Below are 25,793 nucleotides of genomic sequence, written 5' to 3'. Positions count from 1 at the left end.
CGGTTGAGAGTTTACTCAACACAGTTCAAAGAAATGTTAAATTTCCAGTGTACTGTATTACCAACCTGCCATAGCTAGCAAAGGCCCAGGCTCGTCTGCAAACTGGTTTATGCTCATTGTCCATGTATCTGAGTCATCTTAGTCTGAGATTGTGGTTGTATTTTATATGGTCATCTCTGCACAGAAGCACCACCCATTTGCTGTTTTAACCTTCTGTCTGCAATGGGCAGCCAGTTAGAGGCAAGTTTTAAACAAAGCGTAGCCAAGACAAACTGTTTCACTCAAAGGCCTGTTCACTACACTTCTTGTCACTTTCATTTGCATCAAAGCAGATGAAATTGATTCACAGAGGTTTAAGCTTTCTAGGTGGACAGGCTGAGATCCCTGATGTTTAACTGACTGTGTGTTACGCTGTGATGATTGCTTCCTTCATTTGTTCTTGTCAGAGAGTTAGATAAAAACAATGGCACCAGTCTTCATTCTGTCAGTTAACTGAAAAGAGGGATACCCGGCACTGCTTACTAGCACCTTCACAAGTCAACATTTAATAAACTTGAAAACATCACATTCAGGTTTTGGGAAAAGGGAACAAGTTGCGAATCATGAAATTTTCTGTAATGACACATCCAATATAATACAATAAGCATTGTTTTGAGTCCATTTATATCTGATGTCACATTTTAGAGTGAGATAATATATGATTCTGACATTGGCATCCTCTCCCCGTGCTAATTTTAACATAAATGAAACCTCGGTTGATATGAGGCCTTTTGGGACTCTTCAGTGACCACTGGTAGTCCGAGGAACCATGTTGTGGGCACTAATTCCTTATGATATCAACTAAATTGCAGCAATTTTCCTCTCATTTCCTTTTCACTGTCTGAACCCAGCTGTAGGCGTAGGCTAAATGGCATTCTTCCAGAAAACATTTATTCTACTTGTATGATTCATTTACAGTGTGACTGTTAGGATTTCTGAGTGTGTGTGTTTGTGTGTGGGCTGAAAAAGTAAATCAAACAACAACAAGAAGACGCTGAAATAATGATTCAAAGTGAGCACAAATAAATGATTAGCGCAGGATCTAATCTCCCCTTTAACTCTCCTTCTCCCTCCCTCTCTCTCTCTCTCTCTCTCTCTCTCTCTCTCTCTCATTTCCATTCAGTCTGTTGAGGCAGCAGCAGCAGTCTCGTATGTGGCTCATTGGCTGGAGGACAGCGGCAGGAGCAGCAGCAGTAGCAGTAGCAAGAGGATACATCCCAGACCACACTGCCCGAGCACCATGGTGGCTGTGAGAATCATTGCTTGCCTGTGTCTGCTGGTGGGCGTCTCGCTCCAGGTGGACGTGAAAAGTGGGAAAGAGGCAGGAAAAGCCGGGAATTTCATGGAAGATGAGCAATGGCTGTCAACCATCTCCCAGTACAGCCGTAAGATCAAACACTGGAATCGCTTCAGAGACGTGAGTGTTGTATTTGGTGTAATTAACACAAGCATGCGTTGTCGTGTCTTTAGCTCTTCCTATACTGGGCTTTCAGAGGTGTTCCCTGTGGAGAAAGCGCAGGCTGGTTTCTCAGGTGATTTTTGCGCACAGTTAACTGTCAACCCGAAGTGCACGTATACCCAGTTTTATCAGTTTGTGCATGAGAAATACTTTGAAAAATGAAAGTATTTACACATGATGCTAGAATTTAAGCTTAGACTGAGGTCCGAATGAATGCGCGTGTGTCCGTGTGCGTGCATCGATCATGAAACCATTCAGATTCATTTCAACCTTCTTCTTTTTTTATTTTTTTTTTATCTTATTCGATGTTATACATTTATTGCTTTTTTAATAAAGGGGGAATGCCAACTATTTTATTGCGTATACCTGCGGTTAAAACTGACACTTTTCGTCTATGGACCGTCTTGCAAGTGAATGCAAGTGAATACGGTAAAACCCAAAGGAAATCTACGACATATGGTCTCAAAAGCTATTTCCAAGCTCCTTCTGGGTAACTGTGATACTCTGAACCGTATCTCTATTCATGAATTCCCATTGATCTGCCATATTGTAAATGTAGGGCTCACAGGTAGGAGTCTTCCTGGGCTTTCAGACTGAAAAGAAGCACAGCAAGCCATCTCCTGTGTTGTCAATAGATCATAAATAGAAAATATCAAATATTAAAAAAACAAGCATGGCCAATGCTCAAGAGTAATACTCCCTAAAGCTGGAAAATAAGTGATGAAATTTAAAATATCTAAATTTTGAAGGCCAAAATTTAGTCACATTGTTAATAAAGCTGGAACTCCATGATTGGTAAAAAAAACAAAAAAAACATTTTTAACGCAAAAACACCATTTGCAGATTGCAGCTAAACAAATAAGCTTTATACGGACCAAAATAAATACTATTTGAAGATAGTGCCTTAGATTTCCACAAATTTCAGAGAACTGTTTTGGAATTTTGTAGATTAAAATATTAATCACGAACATAGGCCTAGATGCAGGGTAACTGGGTAAGGTTACAGCAACCATATACATTTTGTGTATATGGTCCAAGCAACCACACCAGTAATAGTACATCTTGACACATATATTTTTTGTGACGGGATAGGTCTACATTTTCATGAAATCCTGCTGTGAAACCTTTTAACATTAACAAATGATGCACCTGATAAATGCAGGCTCTTCATCACAGTAGTGCAGCTTCCTGTAAATCAGATTCCTGCTTATTTATTTCCACCACTGCCAACAATACACTGATACAAAGAGATATGATAAGAACAGCTATCTTGTTGTAAACCACAAAGCAGACAGGTGTGAACCAATCCAGATCCTTATAGTGGGCAAATTCTTCTGTCTTTTGTGCCATTAAATATTTGAAAGCTCAGGATGAGAAAGTCGTTTTAATGTTGGTGGGTAATGATGAAGGTCTCATTTTAACTGAGGAGGACTGGGTGGAATGATGACAGTGATGATGGTGCTTTCACAAATGTATATTTTTTATTTTTGTGTGTTGCTTTTTGAAGCTGAAATAGAACGTTGGATTCTATCTAACTTTATCCCATCCCAGTATCCACAACTGGTACATACCAGCATTGATTACCCATTGACTGATTACCCATTTGACAATATTAGTTCTTTCTTTCATCACCAAATTACAAATCCCACCCACCGTGACTGGTGGTGATTGAGGACAAATGCTGATACTCAAGCCAATATTGATTCTGCTTATAGGTCAGATGCTTTATTGATTCTCCTATTGATTCCTGATCAGTTGTCTGTTGCCTGGGAAAAAAGCAGGCCATTACAGGCCTCTTTTAGGTTTATTAGCTGTGATGATAGAAAAAAAGACACAAATGCATGCATAGGCTCAACTTCTTTGAGTTCAGTGCAATTGTTTTGCAATACTGTTGTGTTAGAAAAACATGGCAGCATTTCTATTGGAACTGATTGATCTTGGAGGCGTACAGTTCCAAGGGTTTGGACTATGTGGAACAATTTGGCAACTGGAACCTGGTTTCAATTTCAGTCCCTGGCAATAATAACTGGTCAGAGCATATATAATCAGGGCAGACATGTTGAACGAAGGGAGGATGTGCACAACACTCAGATCACTAGCTAAAAATAAGTAAATCCTGTCTCTATAAAGGTTAAGACAGTTTTACAGCTGTTGATTGATTGATTCAGTGCTGTGGATGGTCTGAATCGCTGCACTTTGTGTTGTTGCTGTGAATTGTCTTGTGTTACACTCTGATGTGTTTCTAATATTAAATCCTCTCTCAGTGATATAAATAGGAAGGTTGATATTAAAACATCTGCAGCCAAGAGAGGGATACGTGGGCACTGGGGGAGACAGTTCGCTTATAAAGGGTCAGGAGGCTATGATGCTGGGTGTGCCACATGGTTGCAATAGTCACTGCTAAAAGACTGAACACATGGCATAAATCAGGATGCACGAGATCTCTGAGGATGAGTTGGTTAGCAACGCTTAGATCCAGGCCTCTACCTTGACAACCGGACAGCTGTTTGATCTCACTGCTGAGAAATATCACCTCAGACACATAGTCTTATCAGAGTCTGCCAGAGAGAGAAGCTTCAGCACCTCTGACCATGTCTGGTGACGTGCAGGAATGTGTCCGACTGGAGAGAATTTGTAATTGAATCGCAAATTTGTGCTTTCATGCAGATTTAAATATTATCTCCACGGGTGTTTGGAGGAGTTCGGCTCTCCTGTTAGATTGGATCAGCGTTTGAGTGACAGATAGGGTGAACAGAGCGATATGGGGCCTCTCTGTGGGCAGTTAGCAGCACGTCCAGCCACAGTGTGCAGAAAAGATTTGACATGAGAGTCTTCTTCAATCCATTTGAGTTTAGCTTGAGTTTAGTTCAGTAAAAGATTGTGTAGCAAAAGATTGGTGAATGCCTTACAGCTAAGGCTCACTCCAGTGGTTCTCAAACCGTAGAGCAGGCCCTACTAGCGGGGAATGGACCACGAGGAGAAAAATATCGATTGAAACTGGGTTGAATGGAGAGTATTTACAAAGGAAAAAAAAACAGTTTGGAGTTTGCAGATGCTACTGTGCTGACCTTTATTTCACTGCAGTTTAACTTGGATCCTTTTTATGGTTAATGAGTCGTGCAAATTGTGGGATATGGGGCATGAACCTTTTTTTGGCTGTGGACAGGGTATTCCAGAAACAGGTTTGAAAACCAGCAGTATAGAGTATACTCTACAAGGAGTATATAGTGTCTATTATTGTCTCTAGCATAAGCCCATTGGGAAAAAGGTTCATGACATTTAGGGAAGGACAATGATAAGATTTCATTGATATCGGTGTGATTGTTGATTCTGCTTAAAGGTCAGATTCTTTATGTATTCCTGATGAATTTTTCAGTGTAGAAACATTTTTTCAGCACAGCAGTGACAGCTGTTTTATTATTTCTCACTCTGAAGTGCAAGTCCACTGTAGAAAGAAAGTTTGCATTTACTTTTCACAAGCCCCTTTCCTTGAGTTCAAAATATAAACATGCAGAACATTTAATTTAATCTCAAAAGTAAAAGATGTTAATGTTGCAGTGATGTGAGAAACTTTATTTTCATTTGAGAAGCTTTAATTTGACTATTTGGGTGTAATTAAATTAAAGACTCCATGATAAAAAATTCTCAATCCTATTTTTGTTTTGTTTTTTTCTTTACTTCATTGTCATTATTATTTAAATATACAAACATCCCTTTTGCCAAATCCTCAGTGGAACAATCCAAGTAGAATGTTGAGCAAACCGAAAAATAGAAAACAGAATAAAATTAGTGGAATGCTTCCTTAATGATTCCTGAATAATTCAGTCATTTAGTTGTTTAAGCAGCTAGTCTTCATCAACATTCACTTACACATTCACCGGTCACTTTATTAGGTATATATGTTCAACTGCTCGTTAATAAAGTTATCTAGTAATCCAAACACATGGCAACAACTCAACAGTCAAATCATTTAGGCAAATAACCATGGCCAAAATGTTCAAACTGGGTAAGAAAGGTAATTTAAGCAGCTTTAAATGTAGCATGGCTGTTGGTGGCTGACAGGCTGGTCTGAGTATTTCCACTGCTGGGATTTTCCCACACAACAATCTCTGGGGATTACAGAGAATGATCTGGGGAAAAAAAGATCCAATGAGCAGCAGTTTTCTTGTTGCGGCGACAGCTTAGAAGAAAATAGCCAGACTGCCTATAACTGAGAGGAAGGGTACAGTTCACATGGGCTCACCAGAATTGGTCAATAGGAGAAAATTGGAAAAAGGTTGCTTGGTCTGATGAGTTAATTTGGATGGCACAGTTCAGGTTGCTGGTGGTAGTGTAATGATGTGGGGATATTTTCTTGGTACACTTAGGGCCCTCCTATTGTTGCTGACCATGGCTATTTCTTAGCTAAGCTCTTAGCAGATGGGGGTGTGCATAATCGCATGATGGCTTGAGCCCTTGCTCATTCAACCCTCTTTATACATTTGTATAGAGGCACCTCATCCAAAAAAAAAAAAAAAAAATGAAGGTAAATTCAACCACAGCACAGGAGGAGATACTGTAAGCAGCCAAGTTGGCTTGGTTCTACTCAGAGGAGACTATTCTCTGCTCTGTCGGGCACTAAGACGTACCATCTGAAATGTGAAGGGGCTGTATTTGTTTACTAGCTGTCTTGGCAAACAGGAGGTGTGAAAACAGCAAACAGGAATATTCATTCCTGCATCGAAATAAAATGAAACAGAGTGGGGAGGACGGGGGTCACCATGTGGGCTTTATAAACCAAGTGGTGGGTGGTGTTTCAATTGGACCAGCATGGGGATATAATGAGGAAACGTTGAAAGGAAGAACAATAAGAGCAGCAGATGTAGAAGGTATACACAGGATGTTATACAAGCTCCTTTATGACAGGCGTCAATGTCGAAGCTGTAATCATGACATCCTGCTGGTGTCAAGATATCAAATCTCCCCTGCCCTCAGATTCGCACAAATTCAGCCACACAAAGCAGGAGAACAGGTTGCAAATGACGGTGCACAGCTTAATTAGCCCACAGCTTCGATTAAAAAAAAAAGAAGTCTTTGAGCACTTGTCGTATTTCTTCATCGCAACACAAGTTTCACTTTGCATTCTGGTGCATTCGGATGAATCCGCTCAGTGGGAGCTCAGGCCATCACTCGCGTGAACAATACTGCGCTGTTCATTCCCAGCCAGATTCCTTACATCTCTCTGAGCAGTGCAGAGAGGGACCTCATTAAGTAGCCATGCAGCCTTTCAGCCAACCACAGAGGGCTGTTTAAAGTTTGCACCTGCTCTACTGCCAGCTTTGTTTTTAATGAGGCTAAATTGCCACATATTTTTTTAGGTAAACGGCTCTTCGGTTCTTTTGGTTATTAAGGTGGTCACAGTGAAGAAAAATATGAGGGATCATTAGCCTTATTGTTGGCTAGGAATTCATTTGATTTACTACAGTGATAAGAGCAATAATTAGATAACTGCAAGTGCTACTCCAATTTTACCCAAGCCTCTCAGCGTGCTTAAATCTACATTTTCAATATTCATTAAGGAATGCCTGTAGAAAGGGAGAACAACAGTGTTTTATAAACCGAACCAGCTCGAGCTTCAGGGCAGCAAAAATAATTTCTTTTATTATTAAAAATCTGTTTATTATTTATAAATGCAGTGTGTTTAGATGTAGACATGCAATGAGCTCAAGTGATGATTCGTCTGACACACCTGGCAGTGTGTTTGTTAGTTACAAATTTCAAGCTCAAGTTTTAATCCACACAATTAGTTTGATTCAAGCTGTTCATTTGACATTTGATTAGACTTCAAAAGTGCCTTTATGAGACTTAATAAACCAAACAATTAATCAATCAACTAATCAAACTGAAAAACATAATCAGCACATTATACATGCCGTCTTCCCTTTTGGAGCAATGGTGGCAAATGTTTTGCAGTCGGAGGGTTGCAAAGCGGTTTGCAGGTGGGCAGCAAATGTAGACCAGGCAAAGCATCTTGAATAGCTTGCCACATATGAGATTTACAAACAGGATGCCTAAAAGGGTATGATATGAGCCATCAGCTGGTTAGCAATAAGATCAGTAAATCTCCTGGGGTTGTGGCTGAGCCTTACTTTTTGCACTGCATAAACGAATACTTGTTTTATTCCATATTCAGGCAGTCTCCTGCAATAAATTAAATAGCTGTTGCATAGCTTCTTGGGTTAACTACCTTACTCCATGTGATTAAGATTCAAAGGGTTGATCAGGAACAATTAGCTTATGACCCACTCTTATGGTGTTTCCCCCCCAACTTTGTTTAATCTAGTCTGAATCAGTTGATGATTTTGTACAGTTGTAGCCTTTTAAAATAAGATAACTTTATTGTCGTCCATAGGTGAAAATCATTCTGTATCAGGCAGCTGCTGTCATACTCTGAGAGCAGGCAGGACTCAATCAAAGACCCAGAATGCAGATTGGTCAATTTATTGACAGTAATGTGAAAAAAAACTATTTACATTGTATTTTAAAAAAGGGAAAACATCCAGGGTCTCTATGTACAGTATCCTAGCCGACTGTCCGATAGATTCCACTTCATCTTTAGACTCGATAGCAAAATAGACTTCTCTCTTTCCAACTCAAATGCACAAATCCTCCTCAAGGAAAACAGTGCAGGCTCCTGGACAGAGGAGAGAATGGTGAGAGGTGCGTACACACAGACTGTGATTCGTTTAATGCTCAAGCACCGACTGATGGGATGTCCTCAGTATTTGAAGGGAGCCGACTGATCACCAGATAAGGAGCAGGTGAGTTGATGTCATGTTGCCATGTCGGAGAGTGGGGACCAAGAGGATCCTGCTTCTAAAAGGTAATGTGTTACTTACAACACACACCGTTCCTTCCTGTTTTCTCTACCCTTTATAGAGAAGAGCTGAAATCATCACTAATAAACTAACTCCAAATAGCTGGCAGCTGGACTAGAGTGAAATCTCCACTCCCACATAGGTGTGGCCTCTATCTCACACAAAAACACAAAAGCATCCAATAATTGAAATAGAAAATATGCCAACCTGATGTTTAGTGGGAGATTCTCTCAATTATCCTACCATACCATTCACAACACACACACACACAAGCAGAGAGAGAGAGGTGGAGAGTGAGAAAAATTGGCAGGAGTACCAGGAGGACTGAAGGACTACGACATCTGCAGCATCTAGAGACTCAAACATCGACACAAATGAAGACAAAAACCCTAAATGGGCACACAGACCTTGGAATAAGTAACAATTAAGGAATAATTAAAAAAACAATTAACCTCAAACACCTCTCCCCTTCTCTGTCATTCAGTCACAAGCTGATCATTTATCAGTTTAACTGACAGAGAAGCAAAACAATATTTATGGCGGTTATACATAAATTAGGGCACCCTGTACCTCCTCCCAGAGTTTATCAATGCAAACTCAGAGTATAACACATGTGAGGGGTCAGAATAAATCTCGACAACCAGCCAAACTGTAGTTTGTTCACGTTCGAAGTGCGATTACACGTCCACAGAGTTTGATTTAAACCGACCAAACAGCACAGGTGCGAAAACGCTCATAATGTTCTGCGACACAATGCTTGCTTCTCGTCAGCGCTCACACATTACTGTCCACTGAGCCAGATTTGCCCATTTAGCAGCTGGATCTGGCCATGGGCCAAGTCTTCATATTTATCTTCATCTATTTTGTGACAGGCCGCAACAAAGCTAAGGTGGTGCTGCCTAGCATAATCCCTCTGGAGTCACTAATGGCTTGTGAAAACCAGTGTTTGACTACTAATTGTGCTGCAGCAAACAAACTAATGCTTCATTCACAGATTAAAGTCATTCTGCGAAGCCAATGAGCCGGCCGCTGATCCTACATCAGCACAGCTCCAAAGTGAGGGTTCTGATAAATGCAAGTCCAGGGCTCACCCTGTTTTTTCTGCGTATGAACGGCAAACATGATGCTGTTTCATCATGACACTGAGCTCCTTTACTTAGCTCAAAGACACACTGCCAGCTGTGGGTTTTTTCTGCTCCTGTCATCAACCTCAGCCATTTATTAGCCTCCCACAGGATTTATGCTCCTGCGCTAACAGCCAATGTAATTACGGATATGAAAAATTAGAGGAAGAAAACAGTATGCAATTGCTGGAAATATGATAATGAGGCCTATTTCCAGTTAAAAGTGAACGACAGAGCGAGGGTTGAAAATTAAGATGAGACAAACCATAAACGTTAAACGAGCTAATAGTTATCCGTATTTCCTCTGCTGTGAATCTGATCAGCCTATCACATTAGCTATCTGTGTTTTTTTTCTCGTTGCACACTAATGAGATCAAAATGGCAGAAGTGGTGGAATGAGATGCCTTTTTGTCCTCTTGTGATTACCATGCATGTCTTTTACCGGTGCCGAGGTTTGCTGCGAGTGTTTGGGGCTACTCAGATTCAACTCATAGTAGGAGGAGCACCACCGTTGGTGATTCTTAATTGAGTGGAAAGAGTGCTTTTTTTGTAGTTGCTCTTATGGAGGAGCACTTATCACTGGGTAGCAAGAGCAAGACATTTGCTTTTTTATAAAGATCTTCTGAACAGTCCAAACATGCATTTTAGTTTTGTTTTAGTATGAGCAAGAGAAAGCAACTTGTTGTGTTAGGTGTAGATTAATGTGTCTCATAATGGAGCTTGGCTGTTCCTACAACGTCAGTGTTAACTCACATCAGCAGCGATCATGGCCTGAATTCCATCTTTTTTAGCTATTAACTTCGCTGTGAGTTGCTGAAATGTCGGGCTGAATAATTAGTTGTTCCAAGGTTCTTCTGCTGGCTCTATTGTTCATGCATTATTTATAGTGGCATCTGCCTGAGAGTTGTCTCTGTACTGGTGAAGCTCCTCTATGCCTGCTGCTCACAGAGCGACGAATGCTGCCACTCTGCTTGTGTGTCTGTCTTCTCTCATGGCAGGCAGGGCGGCACACCCAAAATTCAACCAATGATCAATTTTTAGCCAAAAGAAGAAGAAGAAGAAAAAGTCTGATACCACTGCTTTTCTCGAGTCTATAGCAAAATGTGGAAGTCTGGGAAAAATCATAGAGTTAATAATAATAATAATAATAATATTAATAATAATAATGATTATGAAAAGTCACTATTGCTTTTCACAAGGGGAGAATGAAGTTTTTCCTAAATTTGATGGCAATCTATCCAATAATTATTACTCCAAACTGTTTAATCTGTTTAATAATCATCAGGAATCTGTAATTGCTCACAAAAATTGAATCCATATATCTGAGCCGTGGACCAACTATGAGTCCTTGAGCATAACATTGCCATCCCTGCAGCTATGCTGGTAGCCAGGATCACAAGCAAAAAGGAAAACTTAAAATTAAGCAACAAAGGGAAACAAATTTAAAAAGAAAAGAAAATCAAAACTAGACCCTGCATGATTTTAACAGGTAATTTGTTTCTGATGGAAATGGCTGTGTTTTTGTTCAATGTGTATCTAATGTGAGATCCTCCCCAGAGATCATTTTTATTCAGTTATATCTTTAGTTTGGAAAAAGATAATTGACACTTCAGTGCTTTTTGCAAGATCTCAATTCACTAAAACCCATTGACTCATGTTTTCAGGGACATGAGTATTATTAATTTTACACTTTCAACAAACAGGAGTCTCAGTAGCTGAAAAACATACAGCCAGAGTTCAAGTAGAAAAAATGCAGTTCCTCACATATTCACTGGAAACTAGCTTCCGAATCACACGTTAAAATTCACAGCTTGAAGCAGAAATTAAAAAGGTTTACAGCTTAGCAACACATTTGTTTTCTCTTTTGCTGACTATTTTGTTTTGTATGAATCTCATTTAAATTGTATTAAGGCTGGATTAATGGTGTTGATGCTTTAAATGACAGACGAATACTGATACAGGCGGCTATAGTATCTAGCTGTCTGCCAAATGGCACTTCAGGTAGTTTGAGTCACACTTCTTGAATGCATTTGGGTTGTTTACGCCTTTTTGGAGTGTTTTTGTCAGAATTATCTGGCAAGTAATTTGTTTTTGTTACAGTTAGTTGTACTAACAGGTGGTTGTCATGTGTTTGTTTTCAGTAAGTACAATCTCTAGTGGTGTTACTTAATATTTCATTTTATAGCTGTTCCCCTATAGCTAGAGAATGGAAGTAATATACTTTTGCATGCTTTTCTATATTTCTCACTTCCACCTATCTTGACAACCACAACTAGAGTCAAGTGTCAGATGGGAAAATGTAAAACTACAATAATTATAGCCGGGCTACTAGTTATTACTAGTTAATAATACATACAAGGATTAAAATACCACAGATCCAATATCCCAAAGACTGTCTGTACTTTAGATCACATGATAACCAGTTTACTGTCTATTTAAAAACACACTCACTGTGGCCGCTCACTTTGAATTGTATAATAGCTTTAAACACTAGCCGTATAAAAGCTGGACAAATAAAATATAATGCATGTCCTTGCAGACAAAATAAATGATGAGGTTGGCATTTGTCTCCGGGAAGTTCATCCGCCAGTAAACTACAATAAGATCCCTCTCTGTTTATCTGAACAAATCTTATTGTACACAACGTAAACACTTTGGATCGCTTCACCTGCTGAAAACACTCTCCAGTAAGAATGCAGTAGTGGGACCTGTTATTTCTGTGTATTGTACTAAACCTGGGGGGAAAAAAGCCTACACAAATAACAGTGCATACATTAGATAGGAAAAAATACATTAGGGCTACTGAAAAGTGTTGTCCTGAATATATTTAGGTCTGCCTACGGTGTTGTTTTTGTTAATATATTTTTATAGATGTGTGTTTGGGGCCACCCCATTATTGTTATGAATTGCCTAGGTCCATGCTGCACTAAACACATGCTCCAAGCAAACACAGCTGTATTGCTTATGTTCAGTAACAATGGGTGTAATAATGCAAGGTTCTCAGGTTCAACCTGGCATTGATAGATTCTTTGCTTTAGGCCACAAATCATTCACTGTTGAAACAGCAGGGCAAGTATTTTACAATTAGGCCAGGCAGCTACAAAAACGTAGAGGACATGCTCTTGCCTGGAGAGAATCTGCTTCTTTTGCTGTCTTGCGTATGTTTTATTTTCATGTTGGACGAGATGGGGTTGACTGCCCCGGAGCCATACTGGGGAGCAAAGAGAGCCGAGCCACAGAGAGGTGTCAAGGACATGCTTGCAAGGCCTACGATCCCTTCTATATTCAAGCTGTATTTAGTATGTGTGGCTTTTAGAAGATGTATTTGTTGGTGTGTGTGAGAAAGACAGAGACTGTTAATTCATTGAGTTGGCGGGGTAATAGATATACACTACAAAGTCATATTGAAATGACCTTAATCAAGCAAATCGTATAGCAGGGATAGAGAAATGAGCTAAAGCGCTAATAGCTTTTTTCTCAGTTGAAAGAACCCAGCAGAATCTCATTTATAGCGTGATGTAGTCCTTCCTACAGCCATAACGCGACATCTCAATGTGCCTTCCTGTTTTACTGTAATATCCCATTGCCATTGCAGAGATTAGTACTATCAGCAGCCCCAACAACCCAATTTGTTCTCATTGCCATGGCAGACGGGGGGAATTAAATGTAATCAGCCAGCTAGCATATTTAACTTAGCTACCCCTGCAGATCCCCGTGGCATTTCAACAGGAATGCTTATCATAATTATCTTCTCTTAACCATGCTGCTGATTTGTAAACTTAGAGTTATAAAAGAGTTCTGCAGCTTCAGCATACTTGTCAGCGGACCCAAATTATTTCAAACGGAAGGCACAGTTGTTAAAAATTCGGAGACGGCAAATAAAGTAATAATCACAGGCAAAGATAGATGGTAATAAAAAGTATATTGTAATCACAGTTTTCTTAGAGGTTTGCAGAACACACATGCTGACAGTGCATTACAGTCCACTCAAATGATTGCACAGCTGCTCAGTACAGCATAAAAAAAACTTTACACAGATTTTTGGCTACTGCATATCCGTCCAAGTAAAAGAAAATTATGTTGGTATTTTTTTTTTTCTGTGTGCAAAAATGTTTGTTTGCCTCTTCTTACATTCTGACTTTCCTAGTCAGTCAGTTTCACTCAGCTCCAATCCCACTGGTTTGTTTTAAAGACATAAATCTTCTAAAACAAGATAGCATTCCATCATTTCACTCCTAAAACACCTGAGCGCTGTAGCTTGTAACAGCTGTTTATTGAAGTCTATTTTCAGCTGCACGTCAATACACATTTGGCATGCTCGTGAGCGTGTTAACCTGGCTCAAAACCTCTGAGTCAGCACTAATGTTACCAGCTTAAATTCAGATTATTCTGCTTTGTGGTCACTGATGGTTGTTCAGGTCTTGCAGGTTGGATTAAGGTAGTCAGCAAGCCAACAAACCACAGCCAGTACTAATAGTGATGAAAAATGATCACATGCATGAACAGAATAGACACAGCTGTGGAGGTTGTTGTAGATGGGTTACTTTTCCTATGGAATTTTCATTTTTTCACATATTTTTTAAAGGCTAAACAGCATTGCTCACTTACCTCCCTGGATTGTACTTTAACCTAACCTCTAAAGCAAGAGTGAATATGTTTAGACAGCCAGGAAAAAGCAGTTTGATATATTAACTTAAGACTAAAAAAGTATTTCAAGTAAACTACTGTAAAAACACTGTAAATGATAGAGAAAGTCATGGAGTCTTTGGAATAGTAATTCTTCTACTGATAATACACTTTAAAAAAAATCTTCTGGGACATAAAGAGAGATACTGTATCTGGAAATGCATATCATACAATTTCCGAGGATTAAACTAAAAGACGCAGGGTTGAATTTTCTCCTCAAAACTGTTGCTTAATCCTTGAAAATGTCCAAATCAATGAAAAGCTTGTATTTTAAGTAGTGAAAGCTGCAAGGCATGTTTTATTCCTCCAGACAAAAAAGTCGGGTTTTCAGAGTTTATTGGCATGGAATTTATTTTCTTAGCCTCCCCCACATCCAATATTGATTTAAGCTCCCGTGGTAAAGTTAGGGTGCCAGGACCAAACAAAATTTAAGCTCATTCATCTGTTTATGTATGCTGATAACTTTTTGTGTTTGCCAATCAATACCGATGAGTCTACCTACTACAAAGTGAAAATAGCTCACTGGCTTTAGATATTTTGGTCTCTGTGGAGCCGCATGCTTCAGCTCGTCTTATTATGGGTTTTTTCTGCTAATATTGTATGCAGAAGCAGCATAGCTCAGCACAGGAAAGACGGCCCTGCATAAGCTGCAAGCTCCCTGGGGCATATGTGTGTGGAGCTCAACCTGAAGGCTCGCCTCTTCTCTTTCTGCTTCTTTGTTTTGCAAATGGGGTGGAAGGAGCGATAAGATGATGCAGAGACTGTTCTGGGGTTCTGCTTGGCTCAGCAGTGGGGCCCAACAGAATCCATTTTCCTGCATCTGTGCTCTCCTCCTCCTCTCCAATTACTGCATCTCTCAGAGCATGCAGTGCCTTGATTCAACCATGGAGCCTCTACTGCAGAAAACCGAGCCTGACCAGTGTTTGATGTGTCACTTCATCAGTGATTTGAGACCACAGCTAAAGGGCTCCTGAGAAGAAAAGGTTTATTTCTGTGATGCAACTTCCTGAAATTTTCATCTTATTAGCCGACGGGAGAAGCTCTTAATGTTTTTCAGACTTTTGTTTCAGGGTTGAAATAAGTCTCCTTTATTTTCGCTATAAATAAACTAGAAAATGTTTTTGCCGGTTGGTTAAATTATCTGCATTCATCTGCACGAGCTGATCTCCTCTCCTCACTCATCCTTATTACTTCTGCATTTCAGCAGCACCGTGCGAGCGTTTCAGATGGATGCACGCTTGGCACTTGCCTTTTTTTTTTTTTTGTGGCTCGGGAAAAGAGATGTGCCCTTCAGTGTGTAGAGATGGCTGCAGATTGTGCTCTGTACTGTACTGCATTGCAGGCAGGCGTCTTACCTTGTGAAACAATACGCGTCCTTCGCCTGCAGGCCCCCCGAGCACTCCAGCTCAGATGATCAATTTGATCCAGCTCTGTGTTGCTGGGCTGCGACTTAATCCCTTAATGCCCTGGTATTTTGCCGCAATCAAGACACCCCCCCCCCATTTTTCTCTGTGGATTTCTTATTTTTGTCTTTGGAGTGTGATGAAAAATCTCATGCTTCTTTCATAGAGTAGACGGTATGTAATCACCCTAAACAAACTGTAATGCAACCAAAGATCATGTAAGGGTCTGCCAAAGTGAAAGTGATTTGAGGAGTTGTTGCATTTAAAACCACATAAGTTGCCATGTGGGATCAGAGGGGATGTGAAAATATGTACTTAGCTGTTGCCTTGTGATTTCTGCTGCATGTTTAAGTGAAAACGGAATGTTTTGCCACTCTAAAGTCGATGGGTTCGGGCCGTAAGGCTCACAGCGTCATTTTTGAACGCTCTAATGCATTTCTAAGTGTTTCAATCTGTGGTGGGTCTTCACCATTAGTGTCTCGCTCATTTCTCTGTCATTCTAAAAGACGGCAGGGTACAAACAGAACGAGACATTACCTCCACCACTTAGGCCCCAGCGTGCTGATTCAAGGCGCCATAATGACATGGCAAAGGCAAGATACACTCCCGCTGCTCCCCGGTAACTACAGAGACACGGAGGGTGGAATGTAAAATTACGAAAGCCTCCGCCTGAGTGCCCTTTTGCTGCAATTTAAAGTAGGTAAGGAGACATAGCTAATTCGGCTACATTAATCAGGCAAAGCACATTACCGTGCAAAAGATAGCTGGAGGAATGACGAGCCGACAATGTCCTGCCAGTCAGCTAGGCGGCCAAGACTGAGTGATCTGATGGGATGACACAGCTCCAGCACAGTGTGGAGCAATCAGCTGAGGAGAGCCTCTTGTAGTTCTTCGTTCATTACAGACATGAGCCAGATCACTAGTCCATCCATCAGCCTGTGTTTATCCAGTCGGCGGCAGAGTAAATGACTTCATGAAGCTGGATAAATGACAAGTGGGGGAAATGCAAAATGTCCAAGTCATCATTTAACCTCTAACTCATATCCTGCTGCTTAAGTGATGTCTTCACTGCAAATATCATCTTCAGAATACCAATAAGGAATACTGTGGAGGATATAGCATGCAGTTATTGCCCTGAGAGTGAGGGATTTCATCTGGAAAGCAGAACTTCCTAACTAAAAATTCCTGATCTGTGTGTCTGTTTCTGAGTGAACGGCGGCAGACTTCGGCAGAAGGTGGCGCTGAGACTTGTTTACTGTTGATGTGTAAAGTGTTGCATCTGGATCTAAATAAATCAAAAGTAAATATAGTTAGCGATAAACATGCTGATTGATGGGATTTTTAGATTTTTGCAGTACCACTTGATTTGCAGTCTGGCCAGACTGTACCATCAATGTCAATTACATGCAGATGAGCTGCAGTGATGGAGCAAGCAATATGCATGCACCATGATGGATCTTTGCAGTGGTGTAGAATAGATGCTAAGATTGTTTCTGCTAAGCTGAAGTCAGGATTTGCTTCATCAGCTCTCACGTAGAGCCCACAAACCTGCCTTCCTTTTTAATAAATCTTCTATTTGAACATAAATACTCTGGTCATTTTTGGATTACTGCGCAGTATGTAGTCTGTGTTAAAAGTGTCAAGGCTGTAGGGTTTGCCACTGAATTGCACTTGACCGCAGACACTCGACTTGCGTGAACTTTACAGATGGCTCTAAATCTCTTTTTACGATATCAATTACACAACACTGAGTGTCTGATGGTAATCCAATGGCCTTTTTTTCTTCCTCAGCTATGAGCCATGAAATCTACTTTGCCAAAGATACCCATCTTAAATCACGAAGTATACATTTTAAGACATGTTAATCCCATAAGCAAAGACTCAAAACGATTCACACCACTCAGAGCTTGCTAGCTGTGACTGCCTATTCCTGTAAGCCCAAAAAGCTGAGATATCACAGACATGTTTGAGCTTTAAAGGTCAGCAATAAAACTCTGGATCAATTCAGAGTAAAAGTGTTGGATTAGCAATGTGCAAGAGGTTATTTTTATGAAGGTGGAGTACAGTTAACCATTTATCTAAATAAATTCTATGACATTCGCAGTCTGTTAGCTTTGCTTTGTAGCTTTCTTGGGGAGAGATTCTCTCGTTTTCACACTCTCTGACAGTTCTGTTCTGGCAAGCTCTTTCTCCTCGAAATTTGGTGCCATTTTTATTTTAGGATTATCATGTTTGGTGAAGCAGCCCTGTGATGGACAGGCAACCTGTCTGGGGTGTACATCTGGGACTGGCTCCAGCCCTACTACAACCTATAACTGGTTAAAAAGCTGGATAGATGTTTGATGAAGCTGTTTTTCTTCATTAGCTTAACGAACGCCGATGCAGCCATTGTCCTACAGCCTCCAGATGCCATTCTTGTGGCTGGTAATGTCATCATATGACCCGACGCCACTTTCTTGGTGCCGTATGACTATTTACATCACATGAAATCACATATTTGTTTATCATTTCACATTTGTTGAAAGTAGGGTGACTACGGACACTCTTTTCCTAACACTAGCCATACTGCAAATGTTGCATGCACGTCACATTTTCAAACATCCAAACTTATGTTTTTTTATGCTTTTTATATCCCAATATCCTGCCAAAGTAAGTTCAGCTTCCCTCTATGGTTTGGCGTCACAGCTCAGGACAAGGATGTGCATGCATGCTACCCATTGCAGCAGCCACACTGATTTTGGTGTCATTCCTCAGGACACCAGTGTGCACTTGTCTTGCACTGGTGATGTTGGGGCTGGCTGGTTCAGGGTTAGCAGTGGTATTTATGTCCCCAGCAGACGGGCTCAGGCGACATGAGGTAGACGTTAATTCAGGAGAACGCAGTCAGGCTTGCGGCCAAATGCTGTCAGCCTAATACCGGCGAGCAGTCCAGGGGGAGCAGTCGCAGCATCTGGATAGTCAAGCTCCATTAGCCTCCTGGCTCTGTTTTACACCGGCTGCATTACAGCCTTGTTGACAAATGGCAGAAGAGGTGGTTTGTGTGATATGAATCACATAACTCAAGGGATCGCCACCATGAATATCACACCCTCTTGCTCCCTGATCTTTCCCCTCCTCCTTCCCTCTCGTCTGAGCTCGCTCTGAACTGTAGCAGCAGCCTGGCTCGGATTCAGTGGGACAGCATTAGCTCTCAACCTTGGTGAAGGACTAAAGACAGCCTCAGCTTGGTGTCCTTGCTGTCACACTGCTGCTGAGAGACGATAAGCACTCCAGCCTTTAGGACATTATGTCGGGCTCCCGTTGGTCCTGGCAGCACTGTGAGCTGGGTAATTGCAGCAGACTTGAAAATAATAAATTAATTGTTACATGTGATGCTTTTACAGTCTTGGAATCTTAGTTCACTTGTTTTCAGATTTTTTTTAAAATCATATTGTACCCGGACACTTCCCACATGTTTGCAAAACCTGATTTCGTGCCTAATTTAAACACTTAGCAGTTATTTCTGCTCGGTTTATGTCGCAGTGTCAACTTGAAACTTAAACGATTCAGTTATAACCTTCGAAATGTCATGAGAAGATGCAGATCTGAAAAAGGAATAAAAAAGTCATTTGATACAGCAGCGGGGGTGTTTACGATTCACACGACACATTATAAGTTTCTTTTTCTTCTCCTCTTATGATTCCCTGCAGAAATTCAGCCCATTTGGAGGATAGCAAAGAGCGATATTGCTTCTCGTATATGTAGCACCAGGACATTTTCCTGCCACTGGGAAAGTATTTACTGTAAAGAAACTGTCTCCGAGGTGAAATCTAAAGTCCTGCTGTGGACCGGTGATGAATTCTTACTTCAGTCTTTTAAAGCCTTTTCGCTGGCTTTTTGGCTTGTCCTTGTGAGGCCTGTAAAATGTCCGTGGTGATATATTAAGATGCTGTCACAGCTCTGTTAAGTAGACAGGTATGGCTGTGGGTGTGTGAATTAGGTATATTTTACAGGGTTGAGCTGCTGAAATAAACCATGCAGTGCTATATTTCTTTCAAACGCAGCAGAGCGCTGAATGATGAAACACACGGGGAAAGGCTGTGGTGGGTATTGATGTGTAATGCCCTTGGACCGAAGCCAAGACGGTAAAATGGAATGAAAGGAAAGCAGTCACTCCCCTTTTAAGTCAAGGTTGTACTTTACAGAAGCTATATCTGTCTGTGTTGTCACTGTTACGCTTAGTAAATGTTCTCTGTGTGTGTGTGTGTTTGTGCGTGTGTGTGCTGCAACTATAAAAAAAAAAAACCCATCTAAATCACATCCGTCTGTTGACTTTGAAGATTCCTCCACCAATTTGCCTGTATTTTTCCAAGGTTGACACTATATGTCATGGCTTATCCATAACTTCTGAGCTACAGGAAGCTGACTTTTGGCACTTGCTTGTAAACATCCAGAGAATGGGCCCTTAGTGTTCAGGACGCCTGCCAGCTCATAGAAGTGGCAGCTGATCATCCTCAGTTAATAGGCGCTCATAATCCTTTGTGAATGTCTTATGTTGTCCCCGGAGAGGAGTGAGACTAAGGCATGTATTTGCAATCAGAATGCATTAAGGGCTGACAGTTTAACTGCTGCCATAACTGTTATAAACTCTTTCTATGTTAAATGGAAGCCTGTAATGAAAACTGAAAAGTGTCTTTTTTTGTCTCTAACAATGTCTCTCTTTTGTCTCCCTCGCTGCTGCTTTTAATCGCCACAGGAAGTTGAGGTTAGTGTCTCTTTTGTACTTTTGTGCAACGCATTGTTTGTCTTTGCTCTGACACTTTTTACACCCTTGGTTTCACCTGCATGATAGCTTAGCACTTATACGACATCACTGTTAATAGTAGTGATTTTTTCCCCCCTTTCAATCCAGCTCCATTAGTGTGACACAAATATGATTAGAAAAAATGGCTAAAAAATATAAAATCCAATTCGAGTACAGACAAAGTCAAACACACTCTGAATAAATAATATTAAAATAATTTGAATTGTGGTTCATAAATAAACATTTTACATCAAAGTTATGTCAAGTGGTTCTATACAACCATGTTAAATAAATCCTAAGAAACAGTTTACATTTATTTGATTTATTCATGTTATCACCAAAATGCTATGTTTCGGCAGGCTTACCTAATGGCTTTTTAAGTTTCTTAGCATGTTTTTATGTTCACCGCAAACCGCTGTGGCCTGGCGTTAGGCAATGAACAACTGGTCGTGCACCTCTTGATTTTCCTAACCTGGCAGGTTGTGCCGCGGCCGCTGCAGCTGCATTAAAGACACGAATCATCGTGTTGGTTTTTGCTGCCATTTTAATGATATTCTACTACAAAGCTCAGAGATATGCAGATATAAAGTGGGAAGTGTTGCAACAGTTTTAAAACTTTTTGGAAAAACTTTTGCAAGTCTGTGCTTCTGGTTTTGACTTCTTTTCTTCCTATATCAGTCTGAAGGCTGACACCTATAGTTCAGGAGAAAACTGCAGCGGCTTCCTGCACCTTAAGGGTGGGCATACTTAGAAGTGACTCTGTAGTGTGCAACCGCTTTTCATAACTCTGTTCAGTAAATCCAACTAAAGGGGCTTCTTTAAAACCAAGAGTTTTAATGAAATTTCATTTTCTTGAGTGAAATGCATTCTTTAAGAAAAACAGTAGAAAAACAGGTATAAACACTAACACTATCTCTTTACCTCCTCCCTCTGTACACTGTATTTAAGCCTTCAGCTATACTTGTTCAGCTTGACTTAAGAGCTCAGTCTTCGTGTCCCCTGAGCAGAGTAAGACTGAGCTAAACTGAACAGACCTGATCCTCGGGGTCCTCTCTGGGCCTTGTGCCGAGTTGTAACCGCTTAATAGTTGATCCTCTCTGTCCTGACACACAGAGAAATGGGTCAGCATGGATACAGCCTGGGGACGCAGAGTTTTTATTATCGTTCCAGCGCAGTGCCGCCAGGGACACTCTAAAAAACAGAGTTGGTTTGCAAATATTCCCTTTGCACCAGTGCAGCAGCTAAGATAGTTCAAGTCCTTTTATGAGATACAGCTTGCTGAGGCTTATCTTGCACCGTTTACTTTATGTTAGAAGCTACTTCTGCAACAGTGAAGATGAGTTTGGCAGTTCTTCCCTGACCTTGCTTAAAGCTAAGGAAAAACAAATTTGGCTTGAGGTTCACATATTAACTTCTTATAGATATAATGTCACAAAGTTGACATTTTTCATGACAGTAATATGAAAGCTTTAGAAAAAGAAACAGTTTTTTTTTATCCTGTTAAAATCTTACGTGCGACTTGTGATGATACATATTTTGCTAATAACGGAGCGCGTTTTTAATACTTTGTAATTTCCTAGCTCACAGAGAGGACATTTAATGCTTTAGTTTTATAAGCTGTGTTGTAATGCTTTTCATCCTGTGGGTCCATGTTATGGCTTTAAGTTTTAGTTTTAGTTCAGCATGACGGGCAGGTCTAAAGTCTAAGTTTTTATCAAAGAACCAGATATTTTCTGTCATAGTTGTGCTGTACTGATTATTCAGCAGAGAGAGCTGCATGCTAATCCAAGCCTTAGCAGCACTTCAACTATGAGTCACGCACAATCCTCTGTGAGAAAAATTAATCAAGTTTTATTTCCAAAACCACGGTATTGCTTCTCCAGTTGTGCATTTTCTTTATAAACACTGAAACATTTTGTGGTTTAAAAAGAAAAGAAGAAGAAGGGAATACTTAAATTTCTGTACAAACCCACATTTTGGCTTTTTCAAAAGAATATATATTTTTTTAACGATTAAATCTGGAGATTTGTAAGGAGACAGTCAGTCAGCCTGATCTCTCCAGGGGAATTCACACTAAATCTGAGACCTTCAGAGCCAAAGTCACCTCCAGAACAAATCCCTGACAGGGAACAGCCTGGAAAGTCTGGCTTGATGATCTTAGGCTGGCTCATATAAGACTAAAATTTTATTTTATTATGAAATAAGAGAAGCGTAAACTCTCAAGAGAAATAAACAAATATATTATTATCTCAGACTCTGAAAAAAGGCTGATTTAATTTTTTTAATTAAGAGCTAGCTTGTTACTGAATTTGTTAGGGTTTAGTTTTTTACCAAACCTGTACCTAGGGACAGCAAAATGGATATAAAATAGACACCACAGCAGTGCAACATGTGGAGCCAGATAATAAAAATATGCAGAATTTGACTGGATGTTGTGCTTTTGACTTGCAATAATATATAGAGTATAAAAGAACGTCATCAGCTAAAAAGTACAATTTAAATAGCAGTGGTAATAAATAATAACCTCATGGTGAAACCACTGTGTTTTTGGGCCTTAGGCAAACTCTTTCTAGTTATTATTATTTATATTACTTTTAAACCTAGGGCTAAAGGAGCTCCCAAGGTTTTGTTGGCACCATTATTTACTTTTAGCATCTTTACTCTCTCTTTTCAATTACAATTAACATGAATGAGATGAATGTATTTGATTTAAAGTGCCGTTCGAGTTTCCATTTAATTATGCATTTCTCTTATCTTCCCTGATTATTTCTATTATTCTGAATTTTAATTAAGCCTCTAAAAATCCAAGAGCAAATCTCCTTTATGGTGTTGCCTGGAATAAATTATTAAAGCCATTAATGCAAATATGTTTTTTCCTTGCAGGATGACTACATCAAAAACATGGAGGAGAATGTTGGTTCTGATGAAAGTAAGTCATAAAAACTGATTTTATCTGATTGGAAAGGATTGTCTTTGAAGAGCTGAGGATTGATGAGTGGTTTCATTTAAAGCCTATTGTCTATTTCAGCTTATGTGTATGGTAAAGTACAGCATTCAGAGACAATTTTCACAGCTCAATACTTCATATTGAAATAATGAAAAGCTAAGTGCTCTTTGCCTTTAGCCATCTCCTTTAGACAATGAAATGGTGCAGCACACGCCATCAAAGCGCCAACTTCTTCTTTTAACTGCGACAGTTGTCTGAGGTCATCCAGCTCGTGGTGAGCGCTGGTGTGAGGTGTCAGAGATTGTGAAGGGTGAGAACACAGTTGCGATTCAGGAAAGGAGAGACCGAGCCTTCAGTCAGATCCATTAGTTTGAAAAGCCTGCTGTAATTGCTTTTGTTGCTGAGGGCTCAACTCAGAACTCCCACCAGGCTCCATTTTTCTCCGTGGGGTCTGTTCCTAGCTGAGAAAAGAACTTCAGCTGTGGAGGTGGAATAGACAATTTGAACATGAAGTTCAGTTGTGTAATGTTTCAGTTAAACGCTGTTTTTTTTTTTCTCTCATAAAAGACTCCTTTCCTCCGGAAAGATGTTATAATCTTTGATATTTCATAAGATCATTGGGGAATTGCACATTAGGGAAAACAGTGGTTGGAGACTACGGCACGTACAAAATTATTGCAACCGTGTGAAATGATCTCACTGCCTTTTAAATAGTTCCTTTAAAGGGGACCAAGTCTAAAACCTCTTGCTTTTTTCAAATTGACTTTGGTATGTCAAAATAGCAATAAAAAAGCAATAAGATGGAGTCTGTCTGCTATTAGTTCATGATTGGATGGGATCAAGTTAATAATTAATTACAAGCTCTTTGTTATATACGGAGATTAACTATGTAAATCGGGGGGGAAAAGCTGCACTGATTCATCCGAGTGTTTTGAAACTTTACTTACATTAATCTGATTTCTCTAAAAAATTTCAGGCAGAGAGATTATTTTTAAGCAATAAACAACATAAATGTGTAATATAGGCCATATTTCTAAGTCATATTTTTGAAGAATATTAAAGTGTTGCTCAGTAAACAGGTCATTTCTTGAAATTAATATGTCACGGTTTATGATTCATTGATGTTTTGTCCAAATGTTATTCATTGTCAACCATAAGTCAACCATTGCTATCTCAGGTTGTATCTGCCTGACCTTTAAGTTTAAATCACAGCAGATTAGGTTCCTGTGCTTGTTTTAACAAAGCAGTCACTCTCATCTTAGCATGCAGGAATCCCTTTAAGAAGGTCAGGGGAATAAAGTGCGGTATGAATCATTTCACAGGTCAGGGTATATGTGCACTAATCATACACGCGCTTGCTAATTAGCAGCTCCTAACAATGTGTTCTAGCTGTAAGGTGAGAGTGGGAGGTCGGTTGTAATGCCACACCCACGCTTCCTCTAAGGAAGAAGATGTGAGAAGAAGCAGCTGGAGATGTTATCCCAGTCATCTGTTCTTAGCCTACAACAAGGGGAATAACTAATGTAATCTCAAGAAAACGCCTCGCTTGCTGTAGTGCGAGCGACTTCTATTTGAAGACCATTGATTTCATCCGCATCACAACTCCCTTTGGGACTAATTCTGCAGACTTAATTGATCAGAGCTCTCTTCATTGCAAATTCAACAAGACAGCAAAGAACTCCAAGAAGGTGTACCTGCAAGCCCTGGGTAGAACAAAGGACCTAACCGGAGACTTTAGACACCTCTGGTGCCTTTTTAAGTGAGCCAATTGAGACATCAACTCAGCTCCACAGACTGCTCTTTATTCAAGGGCAGTTTTGAAACAATAAGCTGCCCACTCGCTGACTCTGATTTAACAGAGGAGCCTCATATTCAACCTTTATTTATGCTGAACAATTAGACTACTTTTGTCCCTTTACTGAAGCATTTTACTAATTAGATTAAGAAAAAAAAGAGAAAAAAGGTGGCTGTGATTACATGTCAACGTGTACAACCTCAGGAAATTGTTCAAGCATAATGTGTTGTCAAAGAAAACTGAGGTGAACTTGTGGTTTGCATCCTGTGATAATCGTGAGAAAATAAATGTAGCTGTGAATTGCTCTAACTTGGCAATTAAAACTCAGAACATGAAAGAGTCTTCTAAAATGAACTTAAATGGAAATCCACCAAAACGGGATAGTCTCTCTCTTGATTTACTGTTTCATGCTTTAAATGTCCGGCAGCCCAGTAACACACTCTCTGCAGATTTTATTTTTTCCCCAGAACCGCTAAGGTACTTTATTAAATGTAAAAGTAATTGATGATGACAGCTTTTGATTGATGAGCCTGTCCAACTGCAAGGCGCCATACTCGGTGAAGAATTCAGATGCGAGCGCAGACAACAGCGGCGACGCTAATCGTGGAAAAGAAAGCAGCTGGAATGGTTTTGATTGCGGTGTAATAATAATAATAATAATCTCTGATAGATTGCACGGGGGCTCAGTGCAGTTGCGTCG

The 25,793-nt window shown here is 40.1% G+C and overlaps 1 protein-coding gene across 1 annotated transcript in view; it reads left to right on the top strand.

Moving 5' to 3' along the window:
• Positions 1 to 1,146: 1,146 nt before the first annotated feature.
• LOC102306058 (SPARC (osteonectin), cwcv and kazal like domains proteoglycan 2) overlaps positions 1,147 to 25,793 on the top strand; it is a 44,067-nt gene continuing 19,420 nt past the window's right edge. The window contains exons 1-3 of the mRNA XM_005919568.2: positions 1,147 to 1,456; positions 20,304 to 20,312; positions 23,235 to 23,280. Of these exons, the coding sequence (XP_005919630.1) occupies positions 1,280 to 1,456; positions 20,304 to 20,312; positions 23,235 to 23,280 (232 nt within the window). The 5' untranslated portion in view covers positions 1,147 to 1,279. The remainder of the gene's footprint in view (positions 1,457 to 20,303; positions 20,313 to 23,234; positions 23,281 to 25,793) is intronic.

This window comes from Haplochromis burtoni, unplaced genomic scaffold (genome assembly GCF_018398535.1).
Source record: "Haplochromis burtoni strain Fernald_Lab_line unplaced genomic scaffold, NCSU_Asbu1 Contig_37, whole genome shotgun sequence".
NCBI lineage: Eukaryota > Metazoa > Chordata > Actinopteri > Cichliformes > Cichlidae > Haplochromis > Haplochromis burtoni.
The sequence above is the reverse complement of the archived record's forward strand: the minus strand, read 5'-3'. Positions and strand labels throughout refer to the sequence as shown.